Below are 11,885 nucleotides of genomic sequence, written 5' to 3' on the forward strand. Positions count from 1 at the left end.
CCCATTTGAAATGGTTTATTTCAAGCAATCAAAGCAAGAACAATGCACCAAACAATACAATCATCAGTTATATATTTATACAATGACATATCAAACCTAGGATAATTAGACATTATATCAAAGATTGCTGGAAAGGGAGTGGAAGAAAGCAAATTTATAGAATCCCACCCTGATCTACCATAACAATTTTTATTTCATGATTCATAAATATCAGGTTCATGACTTTTATCAGACAGAATTGAGAATCCTGAAGTATCAATAAATCACATGACATAGATGAATTACTTAATTATTGTGTAAAAATACACATAACTCTATTTTAGCCATCAACATAGCACATTCAGATCAGTTATCTCAAAATATGTGCAGATTATTTTCATTAGAAACATCCTGGCTGTGATTAAAAATAATATTATGTAACAAAAAATAGACATTACACTGTTTCAGAAATTATAATTTATAGACCACTGGGAATCCTTTGAAAAAAGATGAAGAGATGATCAGAATGTGACATTAAACCCCACTGTGACTTTGCTGATCACACTCCAGTATTTTAAAAAGAAAGCACTTCTTTAGACTCCTCTTTCCCTATATTATCTTCTCTCCATGTAGCTTTTATAATTCCAACAAGTCTGGGGATCTAAATTATTTGTATGCATGCCTGCATTACCCAGCATGTAATGACTGAGCCCAGCAGAACGTGGACTATAATGGTCTGAATACAGCTGGAGTATTCCATTAAAGAGTTCTGTTACAACATGCTGTAGATAGCAGAGCTCTGTTTTCAGTGCTGGTAATGCCTTTTGTGTTTTCAAAATTAGTTTAAGTAATTTATTCGTACCGATCTGTAAGACAGGTTAATGCAACTAAAGCCAAAAAGTTGTCTGTGATTATAAAATAGAAAATAATTTCAGAAAAAAGGATTAAGCTTTTTGAAACAAGCTCTGATCCGCATTATATACGAAATGATCTCAACACCTCCATAGACAAATGCTGTTTTCTGACATTGAAAACGGCATGATCTCGTTTGTTGATGCAGACGTTGAAAAATGTCCTGTTCTGTCATTTCTCTCTGCTACGTGATAAGACAAAATTGTCCCTAATGAGAGTTTCCCCCGCTTGTCCCTGTTTTGTTGTCCAGAACTGGATGTCTTCTGGCTTTGTAATTGCCAGGTTTATCAGCAGATCACTCAGTCTCCTCTCTGGCTCCTTTTCCATGTTCACTCTTCCATTAAGATGTCACGTTCCTCCTCACACGTCTGACAGGGCTGGATTAACCTAAGCTGTGTTTGAAAGCTCCTCTGTGGAAGCTGTGTATCTCCTCTATAAATATCTATGTGGTTCTTCTTGGTTTGATATAGATCAACAAAAAACACATAAAGTTAACTTCACTCACAAACAAGTGTGTTTAGCAGAGCTTGCCGACTTTTCAGAGGGATCAAAAAGGGAACCAGGCTTTGAAATCTTATATAATGATAAAATAAGGTCTCAGAAAGTCAGATAAGCGGCTGCAGTTTAGTTTACGTCTATGCGTCAAATCTACATGTAAGCCCTCAGGGCCGAGTCTCCTTCAGTGTTCACTATCTTGCTGTTGTGATGTTTGTTATCCTCAGGCTAGTTTCTCGAAGGCTTAATGGGCTCTTGGAGACTCCAAAAGACATTCAAAACAATGACACTTTTCACTCTGGAATACATTAAATTGTGTGATACTCAAACTCTAGAAATACTAGATAAGATGCACTCAGATCAAATATTGATCTACTACAAGCGTTCCCAGTGGAATTTTAATGATGATTATGCAATTTTTAGCCACAATTTTTAAAAAACTGTCGTCTTTTTAGAGCATAGTTTCAGAAGAGCGTAAGGAGTTCATCAGAAATTCACCTCTGAATTGTGGGCGGGAATGTTGGTGCAGAGCAACCTTCGCTTCAAATGGTTCAGGCTTCCACGGCGTGCGTTAATTTCTGATAATGCACACTTGGTCGGCCGTTAACCCTTTCATATACTACAGTGAAATACCACATCTAAAAAAGAAGTTCTGGTCACATAGCCCAAAATTTTTATATCACTGCACTGCCTAAACTTAGCCTGTTGGTATTCCAGTTATTGCTACTAAAAAAAATCATCAATAGATTATACCTTATTCCACAGTATATCACAACAGCAAGACAGTATAAAAGATGAGTGATTTTATTGCCTTTTTTTTAACCTGCTTGGTTAATTTGATCATTTTGAAGACTGAGATGCAGCGTGAGAGAAAGATAGAGAAGGATCTAAGGATGAAATGAGACACGAGGAGGAATTGATCGTGATTCTTTCTCTCTGAATTGATGCTGTTTTTTAACCTGTCATGGCGATCAGCAAATCGCTTTCCTTTGCCGCTGCAGTCGAGGCTGTCACCATGACATTAAATAGTATGAAATGGTCCGCTTTCTGTGAAAAAGTGATTTAAACCTTAAAAAGAAGACAGGATTAAAGTACTATAATTTGATTGAATACTTATTTCTTTCGTCAGTGACCGTGGTGTATGTGAGATAATGTCCTTTGATGTGTCCATTATCCCATGTCAGATGGTTCAGGCTTCCACGCCGCACACTTCGTCAGGTATTATTCCTCACTTAATATCAGCCCAGCTGAAAGAACTGCTTTTTTAATATTAATAACAGTTACCAAAACAGTTTGAAATACATATTTTTCTATCCTTTCATTTGTAATGGCCGTCCACTCGGCTGTTCTCATCTGCTCCCCTTCCAAAGCCCCCCCCACCCCCACATCCCCTCCTTATAAAATGTTCTAGCGACGTCGCTGGTTTCAGCCCAAGTTCTTCAGGTCCAGAGACATTCCAGTTATCGGTTCACTGCGCTGGCTGTCAACGTCGATATTTTTCCAAGCTCAGCGGTGAACAATGCGCCACATTGTGTATGTGGTGTTGTTTTAATTTTCCCCAAAGATTCCTGACATTGTTTCCACAAAATAGGACAGTAATTTAAGACGTCATCTCTCCGAGAAGGAGGAATTTCTCTGGATTGTCCTATTTTTTTAAATATTTACTCGCAGTTACTACAGCAGTGGGCCATTAAAAACCAACCCCAGAGCAATACATCCTGGAGGTTGCAGCAACAGGAGTTGGCCCGTCGTATGGAGAGCTGGAACAGGCTTTGCGATCACAGCTGCAGCTCCACACTGTGACAGACAGAGGCTTGCAGGGGAAGATCTCAGCTGGAGCACTTTGATGGAAGCTGACCGCAGAGAAGCTGTTTAGAGGATCTCTGGTCGATATGCGGAGAGTTGTAATTCCTGCAGAACTGAAAGGAATGATCAGTAATAAGCCAAACTCCAATCAGTCACGACAGACGGTTTCATGTCTGTTGTCACGCTCTCTTGGTGAAATGAAGCCACAAGCTGCTGATTTTGAATATTCATCTGTTTCCCCCAGGGAGCCTATTCACCCCCAGAGCCTCTGCCTTGAGGATGGAATAGCTTTCTTTTGTCTGAGACACCCAGAGGCAAAGTGAGCTCAGTGCAGCAGTGGGATATAAAAGGCAGAGTCAGGCTCAGGCAAACACAGAACATGCTTGAGCAACAATACAGGGAGGCTGCATGGTTTCTTCAGCTGCAAGGCAAGAAAACCCTTCAGATGAAGTCAAAGCATGTCGGATTCATCGGGGAATTTATGAAAAGTAAAGCAAACTGAGAATCGTCTCAATGGATTTCTCATTTCAGAGGTGGGTGAACAAATTTCTTAGCCTTACTTTAGGAAAAAATCCTAGTTTGGCCTGATGAGTAATGAAAAATATGAAGATCTGTGCTTTTGAAGGGTTCTAAAACACGTTAAAAGTTGGAAACTAAAGAAGGAAAAGTATAAAAAAGGCTGTAATAACTTGTAACATAGAAGCTTTCTTTAATAATCTCCTTGAAAAAACAAACCTTTGTCTCAAATAATTCAAAAGAGACAATCTAAAACTTTTTATTACAGTAAAACACCACAATGAATATGTTCAAGTGTCATTTTGTTCAAATTGAACGAAATATTGGGTTATTTTCACAGAGATGATAACATTTTATGGCTGTGCGAGTCTTGGCCGGGCTCCTTAATCATCTGTCCTGCAGAATTATTGATCTCTGTTTAAATGAATGCCCGTCTCACCTACGTGCATATTGCATGTTCCCCACAATCTGATTGAATGCGCTTTAGTGACCGTTCTGCGGCGGTTGCAGCTCTCTTACTGCATTTTTTAAGGAATGCGAGCTCCAGGCTCAGAGCTGTTTGGGCTTGTTTCTTCTCGTCTGGAGGGAAAAGACCTTTCTTCCTGAACCTCACACGCCGCTGCTGATAAATTAGTTGTTTGAAGGGGAACAAAAACAGGTTTTATGTCTTTGTGGAAGAATTTGCATGGTATTGATTTGGATTAAGTTACAAAATCGACAAAGATTACTCAAAGTCGTGAATTTTGCTGAGATTATATGCAAGGAGAGGAGAACAGAGTTTGCTTTCATTTTTATTTTATTTTTTCTTAACTTTGATCCCAGGAGGTTTTACCAGAGAGTAATTAGGAAACCAGAAAAGGATTTAATATTTATCTGAAGAGTGTTTCTTCTTTAAGATGAAGAGGAAGCGTGTAGCCAAACATCAAAATCTAGTTAATTTACCCCAGCCTTGCTTCTTGTTTTGTCTGTCAGCCTCCTCTGGACTGAAGGAAGCTCACAGTCCCGCTGGGATGCTGGCCATTCAGCACTTCAACTCCTCTGGCGCCACGGTCCCGTCTAACGATATGGCCATGCTCCACAAACTTGAAATGAAGGGCTTAGCGTCACCAAACGCCACCGCTCCGCGGAGCCCCACCTCCGCCAGCCTCAACATGACCCTGGGCATCCTGTTCAACATGGTGGCCCTCATCATCCTGGTCAAGGCTTACAACCGCTTCCGCCGCAGGTCAAAGGCCACTTTTCTGCTCTTTGCCAGCTCGCTTGTGGCCACAGATCTGGCCGGACATATTATCTCCGGATCCTTGGTTCTGAGTAGATACTCCGCGAGCACGAGCTCCTCCAACAACGGGACCTTCTGCTTCCAGGGGGACCCAGACAATCCAGATCCCTCCTGTCAGTTTCTGGGAGGCTGCATGGTGTTTTTTGGTCTGTGCCCACTTTTTCTGGGCTGTGCCATGGCTGCGGAACGCTGCCTGGGCATCACCATGCCTTTGCTGCACGCTCGCCTGTTGACCACGGCGAGGACGAAAATGGCGCTTGCCGTCATCTGGTTCCTGGCCTTGTTCGTGGCCCTGCTGCCCGTCTTCCACCTAGGGGACTACACTTACCAATACCCATGGACGTGGTGCTTCATCAGGGTGATGCATGGCACCAAAGCCACGGATCTGGCCTACATGATACTGTTCTCTTCTCTGGCACTGAGCTCTCTGGCCGTGGCTTTTGTGTGCAACACCATCAGCGGGATCACGCTCGTGAAAGCCCGGCTTAGGACGAGGTGCCCCTCCCAGCGTTTCTCCGTAAGGTCCCACGATACAGAGATGGTGGTGCAGCTGGTTGGCATCATGGTCACATCCTGCATCTGCTGGAGCCCTCTACTGGTGAGTTCACAGAAACGCCAGTGTGCAGCTCAACGTTTGGTGGAAAAAGTGAGAAAATTCAAGAAACAGGGTAAAAAAAAAGGGTTTAGTTGCTACGGTTTCACACTTGGACATAAATACAGAGATTTTATTGTAAACAAGCTTTCAATTAATCAATGAAACTTAATTTTTCTGTCATTTTTTCACCTACTAACATTTTGTTTGCTGCTATTTAAAAAACAGTAAAGATAAAAATAAAACACAAAAAAAGTTAAATAAAGCGGCAAGTCTATGTTATTCTCTTGTAAAAGAGAAAATAAAACCTTTTTACAAACAAAATCAGCCTGAATTTAGCTTCAAAATCCTGTGCATCAAAATGTTAAAGACAAATTAAAAACTTTTTAGTTTGATTATGATAAATAAGACAAAATAAGTAAGTAACGTTTTTTTCCTCTAAATTGTCTTTTAGACTTATTTTTTTGGATATTTAGGACCTACTTATTTCTTTTTGTGTCAAAATGCTTTTATCCATTGTGTAGACTCCTTCTACTTCTATTTTTAATATTATTATTATTTAATACAAATTGATTTTCCTCACATATTTCTTTTAAGTTTCATTTAATGTGTCTTCAATGTTTTTTTTAATGTGTGATATTGAGATTTCTGAATCAATAAATACAAATCTGACATTTTGGTGTACAAAACTCAAGGTAATTAAAGTGAGATTTCTGGTCTACAGCTGTTGCTTGTAAAGATGTATTCTTTAGTTTTTATGTCCTGCAGCTGTCCCAAAGAGCAAGGACCAGATTTGTTTTTGCAATTCCTCTTAATGCATGCATACTCATGAAGTCACTCAAATTTGCACATACCTAGTACCCGGTGTGAATTTGTTTCCTGATATTGTGACTGAACCCCCTCCAGAAAATCATGACATCACACAGAATTAAACCGAATGGAGTCAAAATCTCTTATGGGGCTGAAAGCAAATATTTCAAAATTCACTCATTAAACCAACACACACGTGTCGGGATATCCGAAAAGGAGATTTTGAAATTATTATGGGATGTCCACAGGACCTATAGGTTGGCGGCGATGTTATGGCAAAGTGTGAAATTTGTTCATTTTCCCACAAGGAAACTTTTGTTTGAGCGATCAAACACATTCCTTAAGGTTAGGCTTTCAATCAGAACCGACACGTTGACCTTTGACCTCAAGAAGAGGCCGCAATTTTGAATTTGAAGGAAAAAAATCCCCTTTAATACCAGCAACCACTTTAAAGTCCTAAGGATTTTAATCCTCCTCGAGCATCACTGAGAAGCTACTTTGGAATTTCTAATTGATTACTTTGATTTTGGTCACACTCAGGCGCAGTTTGAGCTGATATTGTCAGACATAAACAACGTCCAAATAAGTCATCGTCGTTTGAGGAGAAGGTCGCCTCAAGGATCACTGAACCGCAGCCGCCTGCACAGCTGGAGCCGCCTGCGCAGGCGGCTCCAGCTGTGCAGGCGGCTGCAATTGAAGTCAATGTCATCAGTGACCAAGCTGTGTACAAGGTTACAGATTGATGCATAATTGTTTTTTTATTGTGTGTACTAGCAGACATGAGGTGATTATTAATGAAAATCCAATAATGAAAATCCAATTCCTAGTGTTCTGATTCCAACGAGAAATACCATGTTGTGGTTTTGTCATCACAGGGGAAAAAAATTGTTTTCTCGTGATGGCAAGAAAAGAGATGAGTAGGCCGTTCTTAGCTTCCATAGAAAACTGCCTACATTAATTGCTTTTTTTCTCTTTTTCTTTTTGTCATGATAACGACATTTATTGTTTCATTGGTATAAGAAACAATCTTGTTTTCTTGCAATAACGTGACATTATATGTTGCAAGAAAACAGGCAAAACAAAATAAAAAAGCAAACCACACAAGTTAAACCACACTAGTTTGACCTTAAAGATGTTTCTGTTTGCGTTCCAGGTCTTTGGACTGATCTCAGCTACCCTCTCCTACACTGGCTCTCTGGACACTGACAAAACCACCCAGTACAGCAAACTGATGGTGACCGGCGTCAGAATGGCCACCTGGAACCAGATTTTGGACCCCTGGGTCTACATCCTGCTGCGGCGGGCCGTCCTCAGAAGAATCTACCGCATTACCAAAAAGCGGGCCAGTTTTAAGGGCAGAGCCCTCCGGTCGAGCCGCTGGGAGACCAGCTCCCTCTCGAACTCTGTAAAAAACAGCGTCAAGAAGATTTAAATGGAGAAAAAAAAAAGGACCTTTTTTATTTTATTAGCTGTTTAAATGAGGGTGGTTCCCTCATAAAGTGAAAACAATTTGTTTGTTGTTTGTTCTAAGTAAGAATGCAGTGTTTCACATCTGAAACGTTTGCTTATAACGATGTTTTAGTTGGTTAATTGTGACAACAGACATAAAAAAACAGATTCCCCCACATTACCATTAAAGAATTAATTTTCCTGTCTGAGTGCAATAGTAATGTGAGAAAACAGTGGTGCCTAAAGGGTTAGAACCCTTACTTCTAATTTTGCACACAACTTTAAGCTGATTTACACAAAACAACAAATCTGTGATGCATGAGGGATACATTAAATTACAGATGAATGGTTCCAGTTACAGGTTGTATACCTGACTCAAATAAGCTGAACGGCTTTTAAGACAAATGTAAAACAGAAATGACTCATAAAGCAAACAAGTTCTCCGGATCTGACAGCTCTTTAACGTGGATTTGTAGTTCAAAAGGGTCACATTTGACCTCTACTCCTTTAAACGGCTTCATTCTGAACTTCCCTTGAAGCACCATTCCAAATAAGGAAAACTGTCATCCAGATCCTACGGATAGTATTTTGACGTATGTCCTTTCTCCTGATGATGTCATTGGGTCGTAACAAAAGCATCTCAAGTCCAAACTTGGTGTGTAAATGTTGTCTGTCTCTGTTTCAGTGTAAAAGTCAAAGACTTGTGCCGATGCTCATGACTGAGCGCATAAGAAGCTGTGTTATTACCTCAGCATGAAGATGTGAAAAACACATGAATGTAGGTGTTGGTGTTGTATTTGTGTGCATCCCCCCAGGTGTCTTAAGGGCACAGAAGTGAAGCTTTAGATGATCTTGTACAGAAAAGTGAATGTGTGTTTGTGTATTATTAAATGGTTTCTTTTGAAATCCTTCACTGCCGTCTGGATCTTTATTCAAACCTTTGCGTGGTCATATAGACGGAGTTCAACAATGACATTTTTCTGTATAACAAGAAGGAGATTCCTTTGGAAATTGCACATTTGTGCAGCTACAGCTACAACATGTTGTTTTGAGCCTAAGGTGGCCAGAGGGAAGTGGAACCAAGTCGGTCTGGAACTTGGTCAGATCAACATTGAGGGCCCCATCAAAGCGCAGAGAGGCAGTGATGGAGGACACAACCTGGCTGATCAGCCTGTTCAGGTTGGTGTAGGTGGGACGCTCGATGTTCAGGTTCCTGCGGCATGTTTCATTGATGGCCACAGTGTCCACCATGAAGGCACAGTCGGAGTGCTCCAGGGTGGTGTGGGTGGCATTGTAGGGCTCCACCACAGCAGTGGACACCTGGGGAGCTGGGTAGATGGAGAACTCCAGCTTTGGCTTCTTGTCGCAGTCCAGACAGACGCTCCATCAACAGAGAGGTGAAACCAGAACGGTGCCTCCACCAAAGCTGTGGAACACCAGGAAGCCCTGAAGACCACTGCACGGTCCGCCTGAAGACACACATGAAAGCAAATACCAGATTCTGTTGTGTCATTGCAGAACTTGAAGAGAAACATAAACACTTGCTCTGAATTTACCCACCAGTTTGCAGATCCTGTCCAGAACCAGGTTGATGATTTCTTTACCGATGGTGTGATGCCCACAGCCGTAGTTGTTGGCAGCATCCTCCTTGCCGGTGATCAGGGTGGAACAGCTGTCTGTAGGTCCCAGTTCGCACCTCATCTGAGGACACAGATGACGAATCTGTTTAGTCCTCAAAAACATCAGCGCCTTCATCAGAACACGTTCAGCTGTAAGTGATGCTCATCGATAACAGTGGGCTCCAGATCGATCCAACACAGCTCGGGGAACGTGCTGTCCACCTCCAGTTTCCCTGAAGAAGGCGTTGAATGAAATGTCTCCTCCTCCAATTGTTACGGGAATCTGGAAGATCCAAATGCAGGAACAAAGAGGCCATTGGAGTGAGGAGAATAATTTAATTTAACAGAAGGCACCACTCCACTTTTAGAAAAGCCAAGCCCATGACGAACCAAACAGAAAACTTCAGCAAGCCACAGAATAGACACTGACTCATGACACCCTGTAAACAGACAGAAGACGGACAGATGAGTTTGATACCACCTGACCTGTGATGCTAATTAGAAATCATGCTTAAATTTCCATGTTTCTATGGACCAATTTCTAAAACCTCTCTAGGAGTACCATATTTTGTATTCATATTTTTTCAGTTTAATTTTTAAACAATTAATTTAGACAATTCAGAAGTAAAATTAGATTTTTTTAGAACTCGTCAATTTTAAATTCGTTATTTTTTGTTTTTGTTTGACTAGGCAGAAGGGCACGTTGGTGTAATTGGTAATGATGAGATGAAGCCTCATCAGTAATGACAAAAGGTGAACTTAAGTGAGAGAACCAAAAACACAGTTATTACAACACATTTGTGCAGATACCATTAATATAATGATTTGAATGTCTAAAGCAGACTGGCAAAACAATGGCTTCTGCAGAAGTTGTGGATCTTAAGCACACACTCATCCTGCTCTGACCTTTCAAACCAGCACACAGTCTTCATTTCATCTGACATTTCAAACACTTGGGATGTGAATATTTTTAGCCCAAAGCTTCATTTCAAAGCCCAAAACACAAGATTGTTTTCATGTGTTTTAAAACAGTTTACACAAATATTGGCTGTGAAAAGGTAGCAGATACAGACGTTTGTGACCGCAAAATATGTGCAATAGTGACTGCAAATGGTATTGGCAAGATCCCCCACCAACAAAACCTAAAAATGTACACTATATTGCTACTGCTTAAGTCTGGTCTGGGTTTGGGGGTTGCCAGGAGAACAGTACATTTTGGACCGCATTGTGGTGAATTTGAAATTTGGTGGAGGAAGAATTATGGTGTGGGCTTGTTTTTCAGTACTTGGGCTTGGCCCTTTGGTTCCAGTGATAGGAACTCTGAATGCTTCAGGATACCAAAACATTTTGGATAAGTCCATGCTCCCAACCTTGTAGGAACAGCAGGCACCTCAGTTCATGTGGGAGTCAAGGCAGGTAATATGGTGTACATAAACTTAGAAAAATTCATTCATCTTCTTCCCGTTTGTCCCTTTTGGGGTCAGGGGGCTACCGGAGCCTATCCCGGCCACTTATGGGCGAAGGCAGGGACCCTGGACAGGTCGCCAGTCTGAAAAGAGAAAAAAAGAAAAAAACAAAAATATTTGTATTGTAAAAATAAACTATTTTCAGATGTTTCTTTTTTTACCCTTTCTGAACAGTTTTAATCTATGTAGGGGATGAAAGTGGACATTTCTCAGTTTTAAAACTTCAACTATTTATGTTCTGTTGATACCAACATAATTAATGCGTTTTGAGCTAAGAAATTAGATAAAAATATATGTCAAGGACAAATTGATTAAAAAAGAAACAAAAAGTTTATTATTTTAAACTATTTTTGCCTCGTTTCTATGTAATAAATAATATACTCTAATAGTGATACTACAATAAAAAATTTATTTTTTTTGCAGTGAAAGTATAATTGTATCCAAGATGTGCTTTTTTTCAAAGAAAATTTTCCACAATTGTGATAAAGAATTCCAATTTTACCACTTTATATAAAATTGCTTCTTTTCTCTTCCTTTAAATCAATTAATCGCACTTTATGAAACAAACATTACATTTTATGGATTTCATGTATACTGCATGCATAAGTGAAAATATGTCCATAATTAGAAGTAATTTTAATGTCAAGAAGATAAAATCATTTTCTTTTATTTTTTATGTCTTCAATCAGTTTATAAATTACTAGATTTGATATATCTATTTTTTTTACTGTCTTTTTACTTTGTTTAAATTGCTGAAAATCAAACATTAAAACTCTACTATTAATCGTTTTTCTTTATGAATAGATGCGAAAATTTTTTTAATAAAAACAGTTTGTAACATACATTTTCTATACATACAGAACAACAAAAATGATAAATGTGCCATAAAATGGGATTGATATGATTTATTTTAAATAAACGGCGCATAATGACATCCAGTTTTGACCCCGCCCCTTGTTCAG

At 39.9% G+C, this 11,885-nt stretch overlaps 1 protein-coding gene and 1 pseudogene across 1 annotated transcript; one reads left to right on the plus strand and one right to left on the minus strand.

Moving 5' to 3' along the window:
- The first annotated feature begins 3,048 nt into the window (after positions 1-3,048).
- LOC101160911 (prostaglandin E2 receptor EP1 subtype) lies at positions 3,049-8,751 on the plus strand. The gene is made up of 3 exons (XM_004071980.4): positions 3,049-3,725; positions 4,681-5,585; positions 7,543-8,751. The coding sequence occupies exons 2-3, from the start codon at positions 4,719-4,721 to the stop codon at positions 7,819-7,821; spliced, it is 1,146 nt and encodes a 381-aa protein (XP_004072028.1). The 5' UTR covers positions 3,049-3,725; positions 4,681-4,718; the 3' UTR covers positions 7,822-8,751.
- A 7-nt stretch (positions 8,752-8,758) lies between these two features.
- On the minus strand, positions 8,759-10,950 carry LOC101161159 (annotated as a pseudogene).
- Between the last annotated feature and the right edge of the window lie 935 nt (positions 10,951-11,885).

The sequence above is a fragment of the Oryzias latipes genome, chromosome 8 (genome assembly GCF_002234675.1).
Source record: "Oryzias latipes chromosome 8, ASM223467v1".
Taxonomy (NCBI): Eukaryota; Metazoa; Chordata; class Actinopteri; order Beloniformes; family Adrianichthyidae; genus Oryzias; species Oryzias latipes.

Bases quoted from the DNA above. Each gene is read 5' to 3' on its own strand.
- LOC101160911 (XM_004071980.4), top strand. From the start codon at position 4,719: ATGCTGGCCATTCAGCACTTCAACTCCTCTGGCGCCACGGTCCCGTCT. The intron at 5,586-7,542 runs GTGAGTTCACAG...TTTGCGTTCCAG, and splicing joins TCTGCTGGAGCCCTCTACTG to GTCTTTGGACTGATCTCAGC.